The sequence below is a fragment of the Melitaea cinxia genome, chromosome 19 (assembly GCF_905220565.1).
Source record: "Melitaea cinxia chromosome 19, ilMelCinx1.1, whole genome shotgun sequence".
In the NCBI taxonomy this organism is placed as follows: Eukaryota; Metazoa; Arthropoda; class Insecta; order Lepidoptera; family Nymphalidae; genus Melitaea; species Melitaea cinxia.
The window spans coordinates 9,303,813-9,331,747 of record NC_059412.1 but is presented as its reverse complement, the minus strand read 5'-3'; the positions used below and the strand labels follow the sequence as shown (position 1 = coordinate 9,331,747).

General features: G+C 31.4%; 1 protein-coding gene across 1 annotated transcript in view; it reads right to left on the bottom strand.

Moving 5' to 3' along the window:
* LOC123662949 (paired box protein Pax-6-like) overlaps positions 1 to 25,057 on the bottom strand; it is a 70,450-nt gene extending 45,393 nt beyond the window's left edge. The window contains exons 1-3 of the mRNA XM_045597713.1: positions 24,973 to 25,057; positions 24,061 to 24,226; positions 20,710 to 20,890 (exon numbers count right to left, since the gene is read on the bottom strand). Coding sequence (XP_045453669.1) covers positions 20,710 to 20,890; positions 24,061 to 24,226; positions 24,973 to 25,057 — 432 coding nt within the window. The remainder of the gene's footprint in view (positions 1 to 20,709; positions 20,891 to 24,060; positions 24,227 to 24,972) is intronic.
* Between the last annotated feature and the right edge of the window lie 2,878 nt (positions 25,058 to 27,935).

Here is a 27,935-nt window from a genome sequence, read left to right as displayed (position 1 = left end):
CGTGTGGTGTCGGCCGAATAGAATAGCACCACTCCCTTTCTTACCTTGAGGGTCGTAAAAGGCGACCAAGGGATAAACCTGGCTCAAAATTATCAGGGTCCTGGAGAAGGGAAAATTCATTTAAAGCCCGGAATGGGTCTCCGTCAAGCATTTGTGGCACAGCTCTATAATGCGAAAGACTCCTGCAGTCGAACTGGCTCCTCACGTATCGACTCGTCGTTCCTGTGGGCTTAGCCAGTGAGGTCGAGAGGGTGGCGCAGAGCCTAAGCTCTGCTCTTTTCAGGAAAACGCAGAGTTGCCTAAGCAACTCTGCGTTTTCCTGAAAAGTGTTCTAGGCGACACAGTGTCTATCTGGCACTGTCTAAATCGTCTGCAATAGACGGAATAAGGCTAAGGCTAATGATGATGATGATAAGTAAGCTAGCAAACGAAATAAGATATTTAAATGCTAAAGAATCTTACGATATACAAAGAAGATACAAAGAAAGCAGTAATATTTAAAATTAAAACAAAAAATTTACAGATGTTTTTGATGAAAACATAATTAACATGTTTAAAATGACAAATAATTGACAATAACTGCGGTTATTATATGAATATGATTAGATTTATTATTATTATAGTTCAAAATAGTTTTTCTTTAATTCTAAAAAAAGAAAATCGAAACAATCAGTAAGTATAAAATGTTTAAATTTATTAATGAAAAAAAAAAAACTAAAACGATAGAAGACAAAAAGTTTGAATTGTCGTAAAATAGATCGTAATATCTGAAGCTATATTTTCATAGAAACTAATAAACAATAAGTAAAATAAAAAATTAATAAAAACCTCATTCGAGTATATTTATTATTTCTTTAAAATTCTCATAATGAAGTGGAACAATCGAAGGGTCAACATAATTACGCTCGTCTTTGAGAGTCAACCGAATAGCAAAAGTTGATTGTGTTAACTTCGCGAACCGTCGATACTCGATGATTTTATTTTAATGACAATAAACGTCAGTATTATTAATAATAATATAATATAATAGTGTATTATTGTAAGAGGGATGAACGCATGAGTGGTTAAGAATGACAGAGCGAGGAATTATTTTAGAACCGTTTATGTTTTGTTCAAATATAACGTTACTTTTGTTTGGGGCGAAAAAAATATTTCGGTTTGACGCGCGCTACAGTACCTCTATAGTATTTATGGAAATAATTTAGTATAAAGTTTTTTATTTTAACGAAGTCTGGTTGTAATGATCAGATTCGTAGTATGTGGTCTTTTTATTGTTGTAAATTGTTTTAGCGTACTTTAGCATTTCATATATGCTTCTGGTGGTTGTTTTATGCGTGAAATAGGTATGTTTATTTTTTATACAAATATGTATAGATTTTTTTAAATTACTAGAATTTAAACTGATTTCAGTTACTTAGTCAGTAACCATTCAAAAAATTATAAGTTAGAAATCTGAAGATTATTATATCCCAAATACTCACAATGGGCTTATGTCTATTCATCTATGAATAAAGAAGAATTAAGTTTAATAAGCCATGCTGCTCGGTTGAAGAACGATGGAAAAAGCTCAATTTAATACTAAATAATGGATTGACTAATTTACATAATTGAAAAGAAATTACTATCTGTTTTAGAGACCGTGGACTATAAAATATCGAGACTTGATTTATATAAGTTGAACAATAACCCTCAAAATAGACACGAGGAAAACCGCGTAAATCGGCTATAACAGATTGTCGTAACAGATTGTTATTGTCGGATATACTACAAACTTAAATACTTTATATTTTATATTTTTATTTATCATCATTTTTTCATGTATTTATGTATTTTATAATTGTGATACCCAATACAGATAATAATATTTTAGAATGTGAGACTGGTAACAAATTCAGTCTTAGATAGGTATTTAGGTCACCAATGAAAGAGATAATGTTGTCTGAATATTTAATTTTGTTAGATCAACATATCAAGCGGTCCATTCTACTTTTTAAAAGTAAATGTCATGTCATCGCTTTGTTGATATGTGTATGAAGGTTTATATTGATTTCAATGTTGGCAATATATGTAGGTAATAAAAACAAAAGCTGTTTCATAATTATTGCGATTGGTTGCTATATATAATTATAGTGCTAAATTTTTATATATGTTGGTGTCACTTTTTAAGGTATACACTATACATTATTATAGGTAGATATTATTCGTTCAATAACAAGTACTTAATACTAATACTACTACTACTACTTAATTACTAAGTATAGTTAGTATTTTAACATTAGCTGCGCTGTATTAGTAAAAAGTATGTATATTTTTAATTTTCTTAACATAATATATCATTAGAAGATTATCATTTAAGTAAAAAATATAAAGAAATAAATAAAACGGAATCCATTTTCGGTTGATTTTTCTGACTTTAAATGTAACACTTGAATTAATAAATAAATCTATTGATTTGTCTAATTTAACGATACATTTATTCTGTGAAAGAAATATATATATCAACTGAAATAATTAATCGATTCGAGGACATTAAACATTAACCAAATACAACACAATTTAAACTGACACCACACTTGCGGCGTCTCCATAATTACAGACAACTGACACTCCATAATCACCGAATTAAATCTCTCGTACAATCGACAAAAAAAAAACTTCATAAATATTCAACAGTTACGCATCTCGATAGTGCTGTTATTACATTTAATACCCACCCTTGAACGACAAAAACCCCGAGAGGACATCGTTTAAGTACAAAAGCGACAATGCATAGCGTCCGCCGCATAAAATTATAATAAATATCGATAGAGGGAGACGAAACACACTTGCTATATAAAAGAAAGAGACAGAAACACAGGTCATCCCTTCAATGTTACCACATTCGTAAATTTAGTAGGTGACAATGCATGGACTGGGGACATTCGTTCTGGGGTAGGTACGGTAATAAGTCATAACTCATGTTAACGCGAAGGGCATCGTAATGACTGTGAACTTCGATTCGGATCGGATCTATTGTGAGATGATTTCGTTGTCAACGTACGATTTCTTTTTGGGGTGCAGTGTCATCTGTGAAATTATTGTAAAATGGCTTTAAATTTCATAACTAGGGTACGAATGTTACACTTGAACATCGTTTATGGATTTGATGCACCCTAAACTACTTTCAAGTGATGAACAAGAAAAAAATATTAAATATCCATTTTATAATTTTTATTTTCCTTAAAAAGTTGACAAAGTTTACTGCAGCAGATAAAAAAGATTATCTACTTTCAAGCGACGTCAAGTACGTCAATAAAACATAAAAAAATAATCAATTTCTATTCTTCCGTAGCGCGCGTCTACGGCGTAGCTTGTTCGTAGGTTTTTTACTTATTTTTTATTTTTCTACAATTATCGAGAATTTTTGTTGTTGAGATCAATATTTCAGTATTGGTAATATCTTATTATTCTTTGAGTTAGAATATTCAATATTAAATTAAGCCTACTCACTATTACAATTATATTAATTTAATTTATTTTTTAATATTCGGCTTATTATCTGTCTGTTATATTAATTTACTATGTTGGCTTTATTATGGGATTGAAAATAAAGCATTAATGATATAATCTTTAAGAAATCTTCAAAATAATATATGATGCAAGGTTCAATTAATTTAGAAATTGTATAATTAGATAGATGTATAAAATTTTACTGTAGGCACTAAATTTAAAGTCAATAATAATAAAGGAAAATATAAAATATTCATAAGTTAAGTGTACAAAGGAGGTCTTATTGCTATCAGCGATCTCTACCAGACAACCTTTTGTAAAAGTAAATTAGTTATGAAATTTGGGTAGTACAAATTGAGGTACATAGACTTACGTGTAGGTAAGCTAAATAATAATAATAATGCACTTTAACAATATAATATATACATACATACATATAATATATACATACGTAATTCTTCTTTTTACATGTCACTTTTCATTATATTCTTTTTTTGTTTAAGTAGAAGCTTCGATTTAATTTTTTAGAACATCTACGTACGTTATATATAATGCAAAAAATATGACCCAATATTAGTCAATAAGCGCATATGTGTTCGGTTTATTCCTGGTTATTGAAGTTATACAAACGTAATTCGGCTATTCAACGGAATCCCGGAAACGCTAATCCCAGATTGGCTAATGAATAGCTTAGCCGTTTGAGCAGTTATGGCTAACATTAGTCACACCCAGCCAATATCGTTCGCTTTGATACATACGTTATGCGAGCCACAAAAGGCTTATCGATTCACTGTTTTCAGTTTTCGAATTTAATATCACTAGAGTTAGGAGTTATCGTTTTTGATTTCGCTCTCCAGAAACGTTTCGCACTTTAGTTGTTTGTATTCGGATTTATATAACATACACATCGCCTGTTTGATAAATAGTATCGACGACTCGATTCCGGTTTTAGCTTCAAGTAGCGTTGGTGTAATGTATTTTGGTAAAATGAAGATTTACAAGTGCTTTTGAAGCATACTTGAACAAAGTAAAATTTTAATTACATTTTATTAATTAACAATAATGAAAATTTCTGTAATTGTCAGATTGTTGCTAACGTTTTTAAAGTCATAGAGTGTACAGAATTATAATACCGATACTTAAAAAAATACACAACTCGTTTTACAAAAACTTATCAATCGATTATTTTGGTCTGAAATTTTTATATAGCGTGAATAAATAATTAAAAAGATAGCTTCTTTCTATCTAAATATTAATTTAATTATTATATGTGAACAAATTTATTAAATTTTCAAGTGACAATAATAATTCAAAAAATTTTTGTTTTATGAGGAAATTTAAAATAAACAATGTGTTGTAAGCTATATTTTTAAAATTAAATTTTAATGTATAAATTATCTATACCTATATCATAATAAACAATATTACATAACTACCGACAGCGGAGTGGATTAAAATTAAGCTCGCGTAAAACTCATAACATATGTCGATATTTGAGTGCCGCACCGAGGGACGCACCCTAACGACTAAATAAGATTTTATTTAAAAAACAAATAACTTAGATTCACGGACTGATATTTAAACTTTTTTTTATTTCAATGTTTTGAATATCGAACACGTTTGCAGAAAATCTTTTAGGAGTTCTTATATTGATATTTGATACATAGAAATGGCGTTTAGAAAATAAGAGGATTTTTTCTATGCTAATATTATAAGAAAATATTTAATTGTTTGTTTGCATTGAATAGGCTATAAAACATCTGAACCGATTTGAAAAATTTTTCATTGGGAAGCTACACTATCGGCGAGTGACATAGACTTACGAAAAAAAATTAGGAATTAAAAAAAAATTGAAATTTTTGTTTGTTTATTTGTGCGAAGCCGGAGCGGAATGCTAGTTTTAAATATACTTGTAATGATCAAAAGTGAAATTGCCTAAAATTGTACAAAAATTGGATATTTAGTGTAGATATCGTTTAAATGTAAAATCAGTTTTATGTCAAATAATGAATAGAAATAATCATATTTTTGCTGACGTTAAAAAGAACAGTCAAGTAGACTTTAGCACTAGTTTAGGCACAAGGTTCACAACTGAATTTAATCAGTAGTTAAGATCAAGTTATATCGACGTGGTAAATAGTAAAATTGTATTAACATAAGCATGTATCGTACCTAGTAAACGTTTGTTTACATCTTAAGCCAGTTTAAGACAGTCCGGGGTCCCCACAAGGCATTCTTCGGGCCTTCCCGCCTGAGTGAACATCAAACGATCAGACTGGGCTGACGGTAGAGTCATAATCAGGCGCTTAGGCTTTCTTTGATAAACAAAATTATCGTATTTAAAGGAATTTAATTTGCGTTTTATGTTATAATTTAACGTGAATTATATATTTACTTTATATACTCGCTTTAAGCTTAAACGTATACTTATAATGATTTTTACTATGTTCAAAGAAAGTGATACTATCGACATGTCCATACGTTTCTTCGTAATTTGTAAATATAAAAAGTTCAAAACATTAAAATTTAAGTACTTACATTTAATTTTAGCTGTCGATAAAGTCAAGTGAAGAAGCTCAATTTAGAAACGCAGCTTTTGCGTTCAAAATATTAATTTTCATATCAAAATATAAATAAAAATAATTGACGAGTTATAAACTTGTGATGTTGTTGTTAATATTTAAACTTATTAAATTTTAACGAGAATTACTGCTTATTTTATTATTACATAATTATTGCTTTTAGTGCTTATATAAAAACTAGCGACCCGCCCTTCTCCGCTCGGGTGCAATGCTGATACTAAATATAAAATAAATAGAAACCTCTATAATTGTGTTTGCAGGCAAACGAAAAAAATCGACTTCAACTATATCGACAAGTAATACAACGTAGGTAGATGAAAAAATAGTCAAGTAAATACGCATTATCAAAGATTACTCCAAAAGTTGTAATCAGATCTCGATGAAATTTAAATGTGACCACATGATAAACATCGGCTTTCGTTTAAATTAAAAATCATTAAAATCCACTGGGAACAATTACAATTCACTGGGAAAGCGTGCTCATATGACCTTGAAAAAAATATTATACGTAGAGATTTTTTTTTGTAATATCGATCTCACATCACACACGATCGTCTGTTCCTATGGTAAACAACTTAATGCTTGTGATACAGGTAACAGCCGAATGTTAAAACTTTACTTTTTTATACATAAATATACATAGAAATAATACAAATATAAATATATTAATACAAATATTACACCCAGACTCAGGCGGGAATCGAACCCGCAACCCGCGGCACAGAAACCAGGGCCACTACAATCTGCGCCAACGGGCTAGTCAAAGATATAATAAGTATTAATCTAATTTAACATAAAAATAATTAATGTAATGTACATCAATAGAAATACGTTGTCTTACATATAATTAATTACAAAATTACTTTAAGAACTTAAAAATGGCCTTAACGGAACATTTATAAGCATTAAATACTTCAAATAATGGTACGGTACACCCAGTAAAAAGTTATGCGGATTATTTTTTGGGATCCCTTTATCAGATCCTAGTTTCCTTATCATGGTACCACACTGGGGATATCTTCTTTCCAACAAAAAAAGAATTATCAAAATTAGTTCATAAACGACGAAGTTATCCCTGAACACACATAATATATATATAGTCGAATTTAGTAACCTCCTCCTTTTTTTGAAGTCGGTTAAAAACTATCAGTGTTCCTCCTTTATATTATGGATGTATTATACATATAAACCTTCCTCTAGAATCACTCTATTTACTAAAGAAAACCGCATCAAAATCCGTTGCGTAGTTTTAAAGGTCTAAGCATACTGATAGCGGGAAACGACTTTGTTTTATTCTGTGTAGTAATAATAATAATAATACTCATTATTGTACACCATTAAAAGAAACAACAAAAAAAAACATAAAATGAAAGATGTACAAAGGCGGTCTTATCGCTGAGAGAGCGATCTATGTTAAAATTGTATAGTAAATTATTCCCGGATATACAATAATTATGTTTCAGTTTTCTTCATTCATCAATTTAGCAAATAATTAAAAAAGTAGAAGATACACTGTAGATAAAAAAGGTTTTAATGCCAAAAATTTAATCGTCCTCCTCAATTTTTCAACCTGCAACTCTCCACTACTCCACTACTCCAACTAGTATCCACGTGTTTCATCTACTAGACCATCTAAATTAGTAAACCTATTAATTCCGCGATATATAACATTCCGGTTATTTGAAACATAATGCTTCCAAACAAATTCGTTTAATTTCGTACCCCAATATGTTGCAAGTTGATCCTTATCACGTATTTTATCTCACCATGTATCTGTTGAAATTGTACTGACTATGAGGGACGATTAACAGAATAAAATAATGTTTTAACTACGTTTTCAATTGTTAAATTAATTCGAACATTTATTTATTTTTTCTTTCAAATCACTTTTGAATCGTCATTTTATATAGATATATAAAAAAATAAATATACTAGATAATATGTTTGACGTATATACACGAACGTCTGAACTGAAAGTTACACTCAAGTGAATAATATAATAGTATATACTGAAGTCTAGTGTATTTTAAGCATTTACTTGCGCATAGTACAAAACAACATTCATTTTGATATCATAGTTTGTTTTTAAATTATTCAGTTACGTATTTAATGAAACAACTTTTTTCGGATTTTATCGCGGTTTATTATTAACTTTTGATTCCCGACGTTTCGGATACTTTACAGCAACCATGGTCACGGGAGGACTGAGGTGTCAGACGTCCCAACGTTACAAAGTTATTCGAAACTAAGATCCGAAAAAAGTTGTTTCATTAAATGAGTAAAATTCGCGTAAACATTAGAAAACAATATATTCAGTTACGTGTTGAGACCTAAACCGGCGCGGAGGGCAGTAAAGTTAGCAGAATAACGCATGACATTCAACAAACACAAAATTTCGGTGGGCCCGAAAATTTCGACCCATATTTGGCCGAAATTAAAACCGAAACCGGAATTTCGGTCTGTTCTTAGTAAAAACATTATTAAAAATATCATCACTTCAGCCTATCGCAGTCCACTGCTGGACATAGGCCTCCCCAAGTTCGCGCCACACATCCCGGTCTTCCGCAATCCTCATCCAGCCTACACCGGCAATCTTACGTAGATCGTCGGTCCAGCGGGCCGGAGGACGTCCCACACTGCGTTTGCCAAGACGCGGTCTCCACTCTAGGACCCGTCTACTCCAACGGCCATCGGTCCTGCGACACAAATGACCAGCCCACTGCCACTTCAACTTGCTAATTCTGTGGGCTATGTCGGTTACCTTCGTTCTCTCGCGGATAGTCTCATTTCTAATCCTGTCTTTGAGAGAGACCCCAAGCATAGCCCGTTCCATTGTACGTTGAGCGACTTTAAACTTGTGGACCAGTCCCTTGGTCAGTGTCCACGTCTCGGCTCCGTATGTTAACACAGGCAGGATGCATTGCTCGAAAACTTTTGTCTTCAAGCATTGCGGAATCTTCGAAGTGAAAAAAAATTAAAAATATCAGTGTGTAATATTTTATTATGCTGTCTGTACGTGTGGGATCCGATTCGAGAGGCATTATTTGGAGAGGAGTGGGCAGAATGTTGGGATTAAGCGGTAATAGACGCAATCCGATCTTTGGATATGAATCTCTAAATAATATTTAACACTACGCAAATTAAATATTACAAATTTTTATTTGTATAAAAATTAAAGTAAACATTTTACTTAATTTAATTTCAAAAGGATAAATCGTCCTATATTATATTAATTTTTTTTTTGTAAATTGTACTGTTATGTATACATATGTATATACCAAAAAATATGTTTACATAAAAAAGAGCCTAGCTTTAAACATATTTTGTATACATATATCAAACTAGCATTCCGCTCGGCTTCGCACGGGTATTTAACAGAAATTTCAAATATAAAATATAAAAAATAATTTTAAAAAAATCCCTCATTTTATTGGAATTTAATTTTTTTATTTTTTAACCCTTTAAGTTTCTGAATTGTTTATTAATTATTATTCCTGCGCCTTTATTTCAGTTATTTTGGACACAGACTTTTTAACATTTTTTGTAAACTGCTGTTCAGTGTATCATAGCGTTATAGCCTGTAATCATTTTTTATAACTAGACTCAATCAAAAAAGTTTTCAAATAATAAAGCAAAAAATCTAGAAACACTGTTACATTATTTTATTACGTTTTCATTACTAAGTATGTTTTTTATTAGACCTTTATGTAAACAACATTAAGTACCCATAAAGCTAATGTAAACATACTTATGAACATTACAAAATAAACACTATATACATATGTACTTTAACTTCAGAATAATAATGCTCCATAATATTTCAAAATACCAATAAAACACTCGAGCAACGTTAAAACATGTTAAAGTCAATAATAATAAGGGGGTAGAATACAAAAAATTGCATGTTTCCAACTCGCACGTGCCTGTGCCATACTTATCTCGCATCGCTTCATCCTCTCATCCGATCATTTCGAAATATATACTGCATTCTCACCCTTAAAGACAACATCGCATGAACAAACGATTCCTCACTAATATCAACTCTTATAACGTCGGCAATAAAGGTCATATTAGAATAACATATTTTAAGACTTGTGTCCAACAGGATTTGTATAAATTCTTTTGATATTTCAGACCCTACGTCCATATTGATAGGAATCAATTTATAATAATAAGAGCGAGGAATGAAGCTGTTAGTTGGTGATAATATTTTTAAATGGAGATTTAGTGATTGAGTTCCTTGACCTTAAGTGATTGATAAGTGGATTTCAAAGATTTTTTTTATGACTAGTGATGGATTTATCGTATCTATAACGTACCTTTTGAATTTTTGATAAAATTATAAACATTGAGCATGCAGAACGTCTTTTATTGTTATAATATTACATCCAAAGCAAATTTCCTTTGTCTAATTAGCACAAATCATAAAATTATAACGAAGATATTATGTTCTACTAATATAAATCCATAGTTATGTTCCTTCTAGAAAATTGTTAAAAAAAAAAACAATGTTTATAACAGAAAAAGTAAGAGCGGAGAGTTGGTTCTGGGATTATAAGTTACACAAAGAATATCATACTACATTTTATTGAATACTAGCTGCCCGGACAGACTTCGCTCTGTCAAAAATTAATAGTAATTTTTTTTTTTTTGTATTGAAACCTTTCGTGGGTTTTAAGAAACATACAAAAAATAAATTAGCCGAATCGGTGGAGCCATTCTCGACTTAGGCGCTTAGCAACATTCATTTTTATTTACAAGGATTACCATCAGCTCAACGTAGGCGAAATCGAACGGTTATTATGAAGAGAGTTTTTGTTGTTAAATTTTCAATATTAAAAATATATATAAATTATATCCTGAAATAAAAATAAAAAACAAATAAATATGCTTCTTAAAATCAGGAGCAGTCCAACTCAGGTTAGTACCTCAACCTTACAGAATATGAAAGATAAATAATTCTGTTTTCAAGCAGTGTTGTATTTCTGTGTCACCACAAAGTGATGAGTGTGGTGAGTACGGTGACCAGAGGTCGTGAAGAGGATTGAAGGTAGGGTCGGCAACGCGCTTGCGATGCTTCTGGTGTTGCAGACGTCTACAGGTTACGGTAATCGCTTACCATCAGGTGAGCCGTACGCTTGACACATTCCCACACATTTAGGTACTTATAATGTTAGAGATATGAGTGGATTCATATTCAACCTGGAACAACTAAGTTTTTAAGTGTTGGATTGATATTTAAAAATTGTCTCATATTAAGCGTTAAAAAGCAGAAAAACCTGCAAGTTTAAGAAGATATACTACGAAATGTTTATAAGTAAACCCGCTGAGGAGCACTATTTCGGATGGTCCTAAAGTCCTTGACTTTAAAAATAGACTCATATCATGCATTGTGACGTGTACAGTATAAATTGATACCAGAATTACAATTCGATCTGGAACCGCTCAATTTTAGAGTTCAAGATTTACCTTTAAAATTCATCTCATACTATTCAGCGGTAAAAAAGCTGCAAGTTTCAAAAACTATTCTAAGACTTGTTTATGGGTCAATCTAGTGAGAATCAGCATATCGCATATAGCTAAAATCCTTCTGCTTGTTAGAAGAAGATCAACAGTAGGATGTATACAGGATATCACAGTGGAGTATAATATAATGGTACCAATAAGCGTGAAGGGCGGAGAGCGCCACGCCAGCACACGTGTCTCTACCCCAGTTTATTGCATCTTACCTAGTAATTAAGTTATTATGTATGGGGTATTTCGATCGTATTAAATTTTATTTATGGGATTTAATATTGACATCAAGAAAATCGTCTGTGATGCGTAAAGCGTTGTAGATAAATGATGTAGGTATAACGTCGTTGAAAATATAAAAATTGGGATTTTTTTTGGATTTTTAATATTTAAGTCTCTAGGTTGGAAATTAAAAAATGTGTATCGAGTTTTGGCTAATGTTGGTTACTTTATTATTAGATTTATATTTAATTTTATCGCAGTTATAATCTATATTATGATTTCATGTAAAATGAATGAGAAACGATCAACACATGCTTAGAATATCGACGACGGAATTATTAGGAATTAATGGTCTTTAAAATATTATAAATAAAATGCAAGCGTCCAATAAAGTGAGTATTTTAAACGTAATTGTTACGCAGTGTGTTATTACAACAAATGAGAGCATATTTAATTTTAATATATATGATTAAATATTTATGTTAATGTCTATAATTTATGGTAATAAAAGGAGAAATTTACTTGTTATGATAGTCAAAAGTAAGCATATCTTGTGAAATTATTTTCAAGCATATATTACATAGTAGGTATACTGTCGAATAGTGTAACGATATAACTTGTTAATAGATTAAATTCTTGTATTGTGTTTAGCCGAAAAAAAAAACACAAACAAACCCAAACATTTATGGTCATGACAAATGTATGTATTAAAATGACTTTGTATTTGTGCTCTATTTGATATAAAAAAATTGTGTTTTTTTTTAGTTTTATTAAACTCAATATTAATACTTTTTAGGTAGATTTTTGCTAATTCTTAATTGGTTCGTTTTCCTACAATGTACTGTATGGTAAATAGGTTCAAAGTTAGGTTGTCCGCAAAAGGCCACAAGTGATTTGCCAAGGTGAAACCGCAGATTGTTGGCATCCGACCTTTTTGATACCTACATTTCAACGATTATATACGAAAGGTGTATAACTCAATATTTTTATACGTATTTAACTATTAGTATGTTTGAACATTTAATACATCTTATTCTTTAAAATATTCTGGTGTAAAATATACTTATCTATATGAATATATATGATAAAATTTATTGTTTTAGTAAAACAATTTTGATAAATTATAATAGATCAAACGTGAGATGTTTAATTAAAAAAAAAAGAAAAAAGAACTAATCTGTTACAGAATATGATAATATGAGAATTCGTATTTAATTAAAAAGCTATTTAAAAAAAACTTTATACATTTTTGCTGGTAATTGAGAACGCAACCATTATTCTTTGTGTATTATGCTGGCAACATTTTCTTTCTCTTCCCTTTTACTTACTTCCTATTGTGCCTATAAGTTACTCAATAAAATAGGCCGACAATTTTTTCTGTATTCTAAACAGTTTTTTCATTTTAAATCCACTAAATTATCAACAATTTTATTGAAATAAAGTTATTCAGCAAATACTTATTATGAAAAAAAATATGTCGAAATATCTTCGAGTCAAAAGCAAACGCGGAATAGAATTAAAAAGGAATCAATGTAATTCGCTCGCCTGAAGTGATACTTGCGTGTGACGTCCCAACAAACAAACTTGACAAGACAACTGTAGCGATACGTATTTATTTGTTCATGTCATTACGTACTCAACTCCACTATAAGCTTTAAATCCATCGATTGTGGTATTAATTTCCCTCCGACACTTCTTAGTTTTAAGTAACTTTTACTAAAAAACGTTACATGCAAATTGCACTTTATTGCTATCACAATAAAAGTCATTTAAGCTTCGTAAAATCCGTTAAATCTTTTCCTCAAACTGTTAAAGAAAATTAGACTGAATACAACGAGCGTTAGGGTTTATTTTCGTACGAGTGACAATATTAGGGTACGGGTCCATAGATCGGTCGCGAGGCAGTCGCGTGCCAGTCGTGTGCCGTCTTCGATAATCTCTTTTTCTAAAGCCTTTGTTACAATTTGTTGCGATAGCCCTGTGAGATCTTAGATATGCTCTAATGATATTTTAAATCAGTGTTCTGTATGAGATATTCATTGGACCGATCATTGCCAATAACGTGGGGGTATGATATTACATATTGGTAATGTTTTGGTGAAATATGAAGAATGTGATGGTCAGTGTGTTGTGATGGACAGTTAAAATTAAAATGAAAGATGTAAGTTTTTAGGCAAAAGGTAATACTGGGTGTTAAACGCGTTTTAATAATTATATTTTTGTCTAAAAGTATTGTAGTGATAAAGTAGTCATTAGAACACTTTTCTCGAAACTATTGTTTACATATTGGTAAAGTTTTATTTAATGTCAGATTTAGTTATACTTATAATAACAAAATTTATAAGATTTCTGTTTGTACATTTTGAGATTTTAATGCTATCAAGTATCCTATATTGGATCTTTACGTTTCAGCCTGTAATATCCCACAGCTGGGCATAGGCCTCTTTCTCCATGTAGGAGAAGGATCAGAGCTTAATCCACCACGCTGCTCTACTGCGGCTTGGCGGATATATTGCCTTTTATGAATAACGATCGCTATCAGGTATACATGATAACAACCAGGACCGACAGCTTAACGTGCTCTCCGAGGCACGGTTGAGAGACCCATAAGGACTAACAACCAGACCGGAAATTAATATTTGTATAAACACAAATATCCACTTGGATCACTCCTATTGGATTTTTACCACGTTTAAACAAATAGATAATTCTTCAGCTTATATTTATTTGATTACAAAATTGTACTTTCTTTTGTACTATTTTTTAAGTTTTGTGTTCGTTTTTGACTTTATTACTAAAATAATGGGCGGTGAATTTGTAATAATAAAGATAGAAAATCTAAGCACTACTCTTCAATCCTAGAATCGTTTAGAATTCTAGACAAAAAAGTATACTTATGTACGCACTTAAGAAGTTATACTTTATTAGCTAGCTAACTTCAGGGTGTCGGTTTTTAGTGACGGTGTGCGCGAGCATCGTAAAAATTTACTCTCATCATTTTTCCCTAACCGTCAAAAGAAGTATAACTTCAAACATTGGAGGACAAAAAGTACATTTAACAAGTATTTTATTTTAGTATTCACATTGCTACTAAACATGGCCAACACATCAATATACCGTTATTAATATGGTGTATTTTCGATAAGGGTTGTTACTAACAAAAAAAAAATATCAACGGCTGATGCCGAAGTGACAAGAAAATATCGTGATATAATAAAATAAAGTTGTCATCCCCAAACCGGGAGCGTGCTAAACGCATTAATTTGGCCTGCATTTAGTGGCTCGGAAGTGATTTGCTACGGGAACATGCGATACCATGTGACAACCCTAGCTAACTATTATATCAATTAATATTGAACCCTATAATTATACACGTTAATTCCATTTTTATTGGCATATCTCTTTTTTTTAAAACGGGGTTGAGTTTTTTCTGGCTTCGTTAGAACGAAGGGCCCTTACTAAAGGCTTATTGCCGTCTTGTTTGCTGTTAAACTACTTATTGTGACGTTTTTACTCTGTTATCTTATTTTGAATTCCAAATAATAAAATTAAGTTTGAAGTATTCTTGAATACCTTTTAATACATACAATAAATCTAATAAATATATAAGGTATTTCTTTGTAAATAATAAACAAATTGCGTTGCTCTGAAAATAAGAGTTTTTATTTCGTTAAATTTTAATTTAGATTGTAAGAAAAATCACTTAAATCTATAGACACTCTCACCTGAAAATAAGAGAAACGACAATTTATGTTTATTATTTATAATTCTTCTGTATTAATTATATTTTATTATTATTTTCCGTTTTCATCAAACACCATATTTTTATACTTTTATTATTTTTTTATGTCATCTGCAATGACAATTTTTTCTTCTCTTTATAAATATTTTTAAGTTTATGTGAGATGTGATTATGAGTTAACTGAAAAAAAAATTTTTTTTAAGAATTTGAATTGTCTTTAGTTTATGATTTAATTTGAACACATATTTTTGTAAAGTAGTTATAGTTTCAAAAACTGAAAGTTTATATTTATCATACATCCGCTCGTCGTTGAATGTGAGGTGTCTTGTAAGGCGTTTAATAATTAAAAATGAGTGCTAACGTGTTTCGATTTTTGTGAAAATTGTAATCATAAATGGGTGAAATAGGAGATGAAATAGGTATGGAAATCCGTTATTTCTGGAGTTAAAAACTTTAAGAATTTTCCATAGACGTTATCAGCATTTTTGAAATTAAGGAAAAATCACAAATAAGTAACGTTTCGTATGAAAGTGCGTCTCATTTTTGTATAAATATCATATTAGCCTTTATTTTCACTTACTGAACTTTATATTAATTTAGACCTTGAATTTCTATATGAAATACAAAGAAACTTTTTCCCCGACCCAATACATTTTTAAAATACTATTAAACACTACAGAGAGTACACTCTCTTGTCTATGTCTGTACTATTTCATAACCAAATGAATGAATAAATAATAAACAAAGAAACAAGTAATGTATTAAAAAACGGTGTAAATGTTTTTATTAAATCGAGTTTTAAACTCCAGGTAAATTTTATTAAAGCCCTTTTTAAATGTCAGTAAAACTTATAATAAATATTCTTTCAAGATATTAATATAATTTTATTGAAAATATTTTTATTTAACAATTTTATTTAAATTATTTTACCTCCAAGAGAAATAAATATTGTCGAGTTAAAATTTTTATTTTCAAGTATTGTATGTTTTCAGTTTAAGGTAAATTATTTTTATTTTAAAATGGAATTGTATCGATCAGTTTCATTTATTTCAATGGGTCTTACAAGTTCTTTAATACTCGTTTACAAATTGTTTTAGTTCTTTAATACGTAAATATTCTATTTCCCCAGAATACTAAAAAGAAACAGTAACAATTTTACGACTTATTTATATAAAACAATATTTTATAATTTGTCAATAAACCGTACTTGAAATTAACCATTTTAAAACTATTTTAATATTATTTATTAATTCGTGTTTTTCTACATAAATCCCTACCAATGATTGTAAAGGTGATGATCACATTTAGCGGACAAACTGCTTGTACGACCTTATTCAAATAAAACAATTTAAGTCTGTTTACGACTGTTTTCGACGCACTTAGCTGACAACACCTTTTCCTACTCGTAACAAATACACTTTAAGAAAAGACCAAAGCCAGTTAAGTTTTCTTCTTTAGGTATCTACTATCTATTATGAACTAAATGAATATGAAATTCCGGTCTTGTTCCATAGTTATTATTTACGAAATACGAAAAAGAGGTAAAAAAATCCTTTACTATCCAGAAATCCAGCTTTACATATATATGTTTTAAAATGAATTTAAATATAATATAATATTAATATAAAAAGCGGCCTTATTACTACCAATAGATCTCTCTTCGACTCCTAACTTCAATCTCTTCTAGACAACGTTTAGGTAGAGACGAGTGTGTGATAAAAGGTAGGCGGTGGATATAATAATATAAATAGTTATGTAATGATAAGTGAAGTATATAAGAGAAAAAGAAACATAAATACCTACATACGTATTGTAAACACATAATGTGAACAAAACATTTTTTGTAAATTTATCTTAATTCTTCATAAAAAATCTTACTTAAACTAATCTCAAATATACACGTGCCTTTATACGCCTCTTGTCTCATGAAATGACTTTCCGATGTGCGTAAGCGTGTGACGGTGTACATAAATTTAAACATAAAACATACACGGCTAGATGATTCCGACGTGAACTCCTTACGGATCGATTGTTTATATTAAAATATTCGGCCTCCAATCACTTTCGAACAGAAGTGCGTAGGTATTGCTACCCCGCAGCCTATTCAGTGCCGCGGGATTGAAAAGCGGGTTTGAATAATTTCTCTTTAAATAATGTTACAGACTCTAATTGAATATACAACTAAATATTATGAATAAAATGTTAATACAAGTAATCTCTAAATCTGTTCTGTGTGGCTACGGTACTAAAGAATATAGCCACCCTCTCTCTTCCCGTGGGTATCGTAAGAGGCGACTAAGGGATAACACAGTTCCGCTACCACCTTGGAACTTAAAAAGCCGACCGGTGGCGGGATAACCATCCAACTGCTGGTTTTGAAATACACAGGCCGAAGACACCCGCCTGCCCAGCGTGGTGACTATGGGCAAAACACATGAGTTCACGTTATTTTTGGCGTAAACTTGTGGAGGCCTATGTCCAACAGTGGACTGTATAGGCTGTAATGATTGATTGACAAGTAATCTTTATGCAAATTGGCTCAAAAATCTAACGCTAGTAGACAAAATCAGATATTATATTCCTATCATATCATCTATATTGATATATATATAATCTATTATTATATTCCTTTCATTTTATACTTTCTTTCAACAGTTGATGATTTATCATGTTACTAAATATTTTTTGTAATCATTATTTAAGTCAGAGCTTAGATTATTGTTTAAGCCGATCATTGGTGCCACATCATATTTCCTTTTCCTTGTACAATAAGAGACAGATCTATTTTGATATACACACGGTTTTGTTAAGCTTACTTGGTTTCAAACTGGTGTATGACTTAAGGCACATATTCCGAATAAATGCTAAGTGTATGAAAAATGTAATGCCCAATTCAACTAGCTATCGTTTATCTGCTGATCAAAAAGTAACTTTTGAGTGTCGTATTCTTGATAAGTAGACACTCAGGCGTTAAGCGATAGGTTGAACATCGAACTAATATTTACACCAGTTGTTGGCAGCATATATACTGCAGTTGTTTTATTATAAGTTTTTAATCCGTCTTCTAAAGCTTAGTTATGAAATAGTTATGGAATCAATATGATGTGTATCATTGACGACATTCTGTTGTTATAAATCTCACCACTTGAACAGTAGGATATATTGTGTAGTATTATTTGTAGTCATATCGAACCAAAGTAACAAATAGAAAGAAAAAATATACAACTTAAATATTTAAATAATATAACCGTGCAATTTATCGATACCTACGAAACGATCTTTTGTCTTCGAGAGTACCTGTCTCCGGAACCACCCTCGTACCCTCGCAGATAACTTAAAGACTTTATCCCCTGTACTGGAATTTTTACGGCAACAAAACCTTCATATTTTCTTTATTCATACCGTGTCAAAATCGCTCCCTCTCAGACGTCGAAAAAGAGATAGATAGCCAACTCTTTCGCACTCATTAAAAATGCATATCTTTGTCCCTTCTTCCACGTCATACTTTTCATGACGGTTATGTTTTTCACGATCTTGGTGGTATTCAAAGTCGGTTCTTTTTCTAAGCCGTCAGCAACAGGGTGATGGCGCGAAATTCTTAATTAATTTATGTTAAGCACCGAAGGGAACGTTTTCGTCGTAAAGGATGTTTAAGATTCTCTTGTCGTTAAAAAAGAAGGCATTATTACAATGATATTTTCGTATTCATAGCGTTTCAGGAGTATTTTTTTTCGCTACATTACACATTACGTTAAAGAGTTGAATCGTAAATTTTGATAGTGAGGCCGTTAACTTTAATACTATATAAAACAAAAAATAACGCTTTTTTTAGTATCTTTTACGATCTATTTAACGGCTTAGCTACCTACTTATATATTTTTTACATAGCGGTGAAGTTACATGAAAAAAAAAGGTTTTCTAAAGTATTAACCAAATAGGTATATACTTAATCTGTGTTGGTGTAAAATAAGAATACAAGATGTTCATACTTTACATATAAAAAGATAATTATAATATTGTGCATATATAAACATCTCTATATTAAGCGTGTTTTAAATCATCCTATACATATCGTCCAAGTGAAGGGAGCTTCGTATTCAAAAAAAAAAGGAAAAGATGAAGAAAAAAGCTATAACGTCATATTGTTTTGCCACGGTGGGAGGGGAAAGCGTAAGGGGAGGCCTGTATAGTGCTCGGGAAGATAAGGCGTTATAGCACACTGTATATAATCGAAGTATAGCTATAGGAACCATTGTGTTTTTCGATGCCCTTTCATTTTTAGTACTCAAGAAAGGTGTTGCCGTAAGTCGGTTTATATTTCGTAAAAAATTTACAAGGTGAAAAAATAAAGGTAGTTTGAAAGGAAAGTAAGTATTTTCTTAAGATATAACGTTCTATGGAATTATAGAATTATATGTATATTTTAAATTACGAAAGGATTTTCTTCAATTGTGTAGATAAATGTGTATTTTACCTCTACGTCCGTACAATGTAATGTTTTACTTGTACTGAAAGAAAACTTTTGTAGAAACATGTAAAACATAATATCTCGCCCGTGTCTTTTACAAGGATTTGTTGAATTTGCTATATTTCTACACAAGTTCTTTTCGACTTTTTTTAAATAATTTATATTTAATTAGTTTTATATAAATTTGTTTTTAATTTTTTTTATGCATACTTAAAAAAACTGCACTCCTTCTCTATATAAACTATAAGTGTGCGAAATTTTATACTCCTCCGTCAGCGCAATTTTTATAAAATTTCGCCGATTATAGATAAAGTTTATCCTGTACATAAGCTACGAATTAAACTATAACAGGAGGAGGTAGAATAGGCTATCAAGAATTGTTTCTCGTCAATTAATAAACAACTTTTAAATTAACATTTGCGAATAGTATTATCTCATAAATATAATGCAGTTTGATTTGAATAAAGAATAATATATCAGAAACTTTTAACTGTCATTCGTTAAATAGCGTTAATCACCAATCTGTGAAATAGGCTCTTAGTAAATAAAAATTCGAAATCAAAATTTTCTTCATTTCAAGTTAGCTGCAAAAGCACTTTTAACAAATTAAAGTCGGTTTATATTTCGTAAAAAATTTACAAGGTAAAAAAATGAAGGTAGTTTACAAATTAAAATGATAAAATCGTACTCACGCTAGGAATATTATCGGACGTGCAGACTCCCTCGCTCAACAGGCGGTCTCGGATTTCCCAGGCGAAGATCGAAGGGCACTCCCGCTTGTACTGCGCGATCTTGCTCACAACTTCGGCGGTGGCCACACGCGGTTTCGAACCGCCTATAGCCCGAGGACGTATCGATCCCGTTTCATAATACCTATTTATAAAAAAAAATATTAATATACTGACATATAAAATGATTAGTTTCAATCTTTTTATAGTTGAATTCTTATCTTTATTCGAATACAAGAAGCCTTCTATATTATTAAAAAGTTCTATGCCAGGAGTGCAACGTAACGGACTAAATAAAAAGAAAAGATTATTATATAATAGAAATACTTTTTTGTAGTAACCTCTTAGTTTAAATTAACAGTTAAGTAGCTAAAGTTAAGAACTTACACACAGTATAAGTCTTATAAAAAAAAACCTTTTTTCTTTCGTGTTGTTCTAGTATTACAATACTATACAATTCTAAGTATTACAATACTATACAATATAGTATTGCCGTTATTATATTTTTTTCTTGTAATCGATAAAATTAAATCTTTCAAGCTATACAAGCTAAATATTAAAATATACATTTACATGGTTTGTTATACTCTGCAACTTTTTTTTTATTTGTCAAAATACCTATAAAAAATAATATAGCTCTAGCTATAATATTTTGTACTAAGGTAGCATTTGTTTTTAATTTGTATTAAAAAACTTTACTTTTTAAAATTTAACCTCAAGTTTCATCATATTTTTTAATTAAAGCGAACCCTAAAGCTTCCTGCGTAAGCTGTCACCTATAGGTGATACCATCGGCGGTAGGGCACAGTATCAGGTTGCCGGGTATCAGGTTCGATACCTGGTTGTACCTTCGCCTTACCGGCCAGCTGTCAGACGTCTTATACCACTTTTACCTAATAAGTTGGTAATTTTATCTAAATAAAATATCTAAGTGCATATGTCGATCTGTGTTCATTTCAGTTTTGTAATGAAAGTAAATATTAATTATTGCATGTCACTGCTGCTTCATTCCTTTTTATGTAATAATATGCTAATTATTATATTACTCTCTTTTTATACGATTGGGATGGCAAACGTACGGCCCGCACAGCGATAGTAAGCGGTTATCGTAGTCTATAGACATCTGCAACACCAGAAGTATCGCAAAGACGGTGCTGTCCTTACCCTCAATTGTTTTTAGGAGCTTTGGTCACGTTACTCACCAAGACGCATAGGACACAAAAATATATGAGAGTAAAATTATTTAGGTGTGATTTTCTGTAAGGTTGGGGTACTTTCCCAGACGGACTGCTCCAGGTATATGCTATTATATCCTACCTCAATATGGTTCTGTAAGAGTCCACCGCTAGTCAAAAGTATATGGGCTTATTAAGAAGAAGATTAAAGCGTATTTTCTTCTATGTAGCAGATTTAGAAATACAAAATACAATTATAAATGTTCATGCGACGACAAAAATCTGTATGGCTTATTTAAACGTTTTTATGAGCGGTGATCGAACTCGGGAGCGCTAACGCAACAGTGCTGTGACCACAGCGCTTATGCGTCGTAGACATAGCATAAATTTGAGTTAGGTAGCATAAAAATATATTTGTGTCATTTAATATTACACAACATTGAAATTGTATATGTTGGTACATGTATATGTCGATTTTTTTAATTAAAGACCTTTACTAGAAGCAGATACATATTAATTTTTATGTATTATTTAAAATTCTTAAAACATTCTCAAACAACGTAATTAGCGTTAAGAAAAATGAACACAAGATAAAGTTAAAAACTAAAAACCGAACCCAAAAATAAAATTTTATTACGTCACTTTATGTCCTTTAGAGGGCGCCAGATTCAATATAATGTGACACTATATAGCCTATAATCAACGAATAATTAAAACGTTTCTAATGATGCCTATTTTGTCCAAATATAACAAGTAGTTTGGGAAATATGAGGGAACAAATTAACATTTATACATACATACACACATAGACTGCTAATGTCATAACCCTCCTTTTAGCTTTGCCGTAGTCGGGTAAAAAATAAACTACGTTCATTGCACGTGAAATAGTCGTTCTCATATTACATCCTAACCAACCTTTGCAGTCACCTTGTCTCGTATAGCGTAACCACTTTAGAAGCACCTATAGGCACATTAAGCTACTTCCAACAAACCGGGGTCTGTTTAATTTGGCAAGGTTATCGCTAGTGGTGTGTGGTCATGAGTACATTTCTGTGGTTACAGCCAGTTAGATGCGGTGTATGTTTCAACGGCATTTTTGGGATGGTTCTGTGTAACATAATTCCGTGCTCGTATTATGACAATTGCGGTTTGGGCTAATTCGATACTTTGTCTAGTACGATTTTTTGATTTAAGGTCAAGTGTTACATGCTATAAATTTATTGTAACAGGCAATAATTAGTGCCAAATTGACTCATAATACAAAAATACATAAAAAGACACCGGATAATCGTGGTTTTAAAAAAGTGCGGTTCAGTAACGGTGCCATTATACAGAGCAATAGAACAAAAATAAACTGAACATCTTCAACATCTTCTGTAATCGCCAAGCGTATACAAATGAGTCTATTCAGTACGTTTATAAGTTACAAATAATATCAAACTTTCCGTCCGAAGGAACGTGACGTGATATTATGGAAGAAAAAATGAAAATATTTATACAAGTTCGTTCTTCTATTTACTGAATAATTTTAGCGTAAATCCCATCTTATTGGAATATGTGTGACGATGTGTGGGCGTCGCCACAGACAAGAATGAAGCATGATTAGTGTAGAAGTCAAGTGAAAACCATGAAACCAAGAAAATTGAATAATGTACAAGCAGAATTTTTCTCCTAGATACGTATTTTATTTGAAAACTTTTCTTTATACTTGTGTTTTTGTGTTTAGATGAAATGTGAGTTGTACGTTGATTGGAACCTTAAATATATACAGATTTGTAATGAAATAGTGTAATTGTGTTATTATAAATAATTTCAATTACCTGTTAAAAAGGGATTGTTGACTTCTTCGACTGTACGTGTCTCTAAATTTATTTTTATGGATTTAACTGTTCAGTTCAAAAATTAGCTTACAATTTTGTTTGTTTTTTTTTTAATACTTCCGTAACCATAGTAGACAGAAGAACGCATGCTGGACCGAAAAAAGCGTTATTTTTTCTATAATGTCCATGTTTATGCCCACTCGACATAAGTAACACCTATTTTGACGAAATGAAGTTCCATTTCAGAAAAAGCCTTTGTTTGAGAGTGGAACAATTACTGGTTGTAACATTAAAGTTTATGTACATGAAATTCGACAAACCTGCCGAGTATTTTCGACACGCAGCCGTTGGAGACCTGCAGGATGCGGCTGATGTCGCAGGGCCTCGCGCCCGAGTGGGCGAGCTCCACGATCTTCTGCCTCGTGGAGTCAGGCAGAGGTCGTCCCCCTACAAACACGCCGCCGAGCTGGTTAACACCGCTGTGCCCTGTTCACCACAAGCCTGCTTACTCCAATTAATCACGTTTATATGACAGACTAGTTAGAAGACGTAATGGGGATCAGCATGGGCGTAGCTAGGGGTTAGGGAATAAGGTCAAAAGTCCCCTTGAAATCTTCTATTCCCACTAAAGAAAAACTTTGTATTAAAGATTTTTTAAGCATTTATTATTATTATTTTATTTTTAATATATATAAATCAAACTAAGGTATAATGAGTTACTTTAGTTCGATTATAAAAATTAAATTGTGACGATACGATATTTTTGTGGTAATTGTTTTTTTTTAATTTATTTATTACCAGACTCAGATTAAAATATTATGAAAAGATTTTAGACGGTAGACCTATCTCCCTGTATGTAAGAAGATCCCTAGCTACGTCAATGGGGATCGGGTGTTTCAGACAACACAAGATGCTTGTGGTGCAGGTGTACTAAATATAAAGAGGACTCAACATAACTAGAAACAATTACTGTTAATTAGTAAGAAGTATGCCTATTACGTAAACCTACTCACATATATCTATTTCTTATTTATATACTTCTAAGTACATTTTTGATTAAAACTTAAATTTTTCTTAAGTTTAATGTTGTGTGTCATGGATATTATGATTATGAAGTAAGTCTCTAGTAAGCAAATACAGATAACGATAGATTATTGAGCTGATATCAGCAGATTTGTTTTCCGCTGTTGTTGTAGTAATTATTTATAAATGGTGGTCACCATTACCTTTACCTTTGTGCGCCAAGTCGTCCATGCGGTCGAGCATGGCATCGGGTGGCCATGGGGTTATCGGCGCAAGTTGCTGCGCCGGCAGCATGGTGTATACTCCGTATTCTTCTATGGTGGTGACCTACAAATATTGATCGATTAATGGGGGTGTGATTAGAAGTTATAAAACCATAATTTAATTATATCATACATATAACATTTTTAAAATCAATTCAAAATTAGGATAATTACAATAAATAACTTGACATGGTTTTTTCAAAGAAATACTTATCAAAGTTAGTTTAAATAGAAGTAAATATTGAGTGATATTGAATTTGTGTGTTTTTTTATTATTTACCATTAATAATTTGTAACATTCAAATTTGATACGTATTAAATAGAATATACGACATGTCATTTTTATACATTCTCCTCTCAAATCCTTCAGGGAGGCAAAGTAAAAGAAGAAGATCTCAATATTGGTTTTAATTGAATAATTAGATTCCTAGTTAGGGACGGTATAATTTAAATTAAAGAAAGCAATTGAATCTTATTGGTTTAAGATCCGAACTACAAAAGATATTTACCCATATCTTTAATGGATATAAAAAATGTTAGTACCTGGGTGACCGAGCTTAGCTCGGTATTTTTAGTAAATCGTGTTTTTTGGAAATCATATTTAAATACGAATTACATATTTATAAAATATGAATAGTATTTTTTTACCGACAATAATAAAAAGTATAAATAAATATAAAAAATCAAAAATAAAAAAAAATAATTAAAAAATAATAATGATAAAATATAAATAATATTTTTCGATTTTACATATATTATTAAATAAAAAAGAACGAGTGCAATTAGAAAAAAAAAAGAAAAAATAATAATCGATCGAGGATTTGAACCGTGGTCTTTTCGGTCCACCCATGCGCCGTTTCGCAACTTTCTAAGTTATTTTCAAACAGGAGTACGTAAAAACGTCTCGACTCCAAGATCAACAAACGATACAACTTGCTGTAACCATGCTTAGTTCCGTACCTTTCAATTGTTATATTCACATTTCGCACTTGATATTAACATTTTAGACGTTAACTTGTTTCACACGGTTTTTTAACAAACGATACAACTGATGTTTAATGACTGAGATATTAGATGCTTTAAAAAAAATGGCGCACTACTTATCGTTTCGCTCCAAAGCAATGTAAGCATAAATTCATTGTTTTTGTTTAAATAACTGTAAAGGCAAAGGTCTTAGACCATACAACCTTGTTTCATGTTATGTTTTTTAATTAAATATATTTTATTTTTATTTACTGTTATAAAATTACGTCGATAAACGGTGTAATTTTTAAATTAGATAGGTTAGGGTTATTTTTTTTAACAAAACTATGTCGATAAACAGTGTAATTTTTAAATTAGATAGCTTAGGGTTATTTTTTTTGTAACAAAACTATGTCGATAAACAGGGTTACTTCATTTTACAGTTATTTAAACAAAAAAAATGAATTTATGGTTACATTGTTTTGGAGCGAAATGATAAGTGGCCTGTCATTTTTTATTAAAACATCTATTTCTCAGTTGTTAAACATTAGAAACGTGATAATAACGTGTGAAATGTGAAAATAGCGTGTGAAATGTAAAAAAAGCGTGTGAAATGTGAAAATAACGTGTGAAAGCTGCGAAATTCTTCTTCTAACCTCAAAACTTTAACCATGGATATCTCCATAACCATGAGGTTCCGAAGTGTGACAGTGGTACCAGGGGTAGCGTCCCCCCCTTCTCCCCACGGTCCCAAAATACGGTTTTTTTCTAATCTAAAGCTTTATCGCTAGATTTATTTATCTCCACCAAAATTACCTGCGTACTAAATTTCATGAAAATCGTTGGATCATCAGATTCTATATATATACAAGAATTGCTTGTTTAATAGTATAAGATATATCTAGTCAAGTCATTTTAAAAAGATGGTAAATCAGGAACAAGTTGGTTTAAAAGTTCCACCTGGATACTATATTCACATTGCCAGTTGGTTATGGAATTATGTTAATTTTGTTGATAGTTGTAAAACGATTTTAGTACCCACGGTAATGTGCTTATACCATTTTCTTTTTAATCGATTTCCAGAAATCCGAAACGAGGGGTACTTATAATGTTTAGGGTAGTTGTGAAAGAAGTAATAAGAAATTTTGTGCTCGTAGTAATTTAATTCATTTAAATAGTTTTGAGTGCGATTTTTCTTATGCTTGTGCATATTTAGTCTTAAATGACGTACCACCTTTCCTGTAATATAAAAACAATGGAGTCCTTAAAAGAAATAGTATCTAATGGCAGACACATTCAAAACTAAAATGCGTGAGTTTCAGCAAGAATTGCAGAAGGCCTCATCGCCATGGTTTCACTATTAGCCGAATTGAACAGCTTCAAGGTATTTATCATGTCAGCTTTGGCTTCACTGCAGCGCCAAGTAGAATTTCTTGGTATTGAAATGGAATGCCTGAAAACGAGAAAAAGACGTAAAACGATACTGCTACATGGAATAGAGGAAAACAAATCAGAAGACACAACCGCTCGTGTCTCTTGTCGTTGGACTTGCCCAACTTCTCCAGTGCAAGCATCAAATTTTCACATTGTCTTGGCAAGCCCTCTAACGATAAAAACAGGCTGATTGTAGTGAAGTTTACAGACATCGTTTTCCGGGATAAAGTGTGGTTTGCCAAGACCAAGTTAAAGGGCACATGTATAACTCAGTCGAAATTTCTGACGAAGACTCGGCACGACTTTTTTCAGCTAGCAAAACAAAGTTTCGGAAGTGTTTTACCCGAGAGGACAGTATCTTTGTAATAGCACCTGGTGGTTCACGTCACCAGGTACAATCTGCGTTGGAGCTTCAGGAGATTTCTCACTCGCCGTTGAAATCACAAGAAAGCTATATAGCGGACGCAGGTTCAACAAATGCAGACCGTCGGAAAACTGTTCCGCGTACGAAA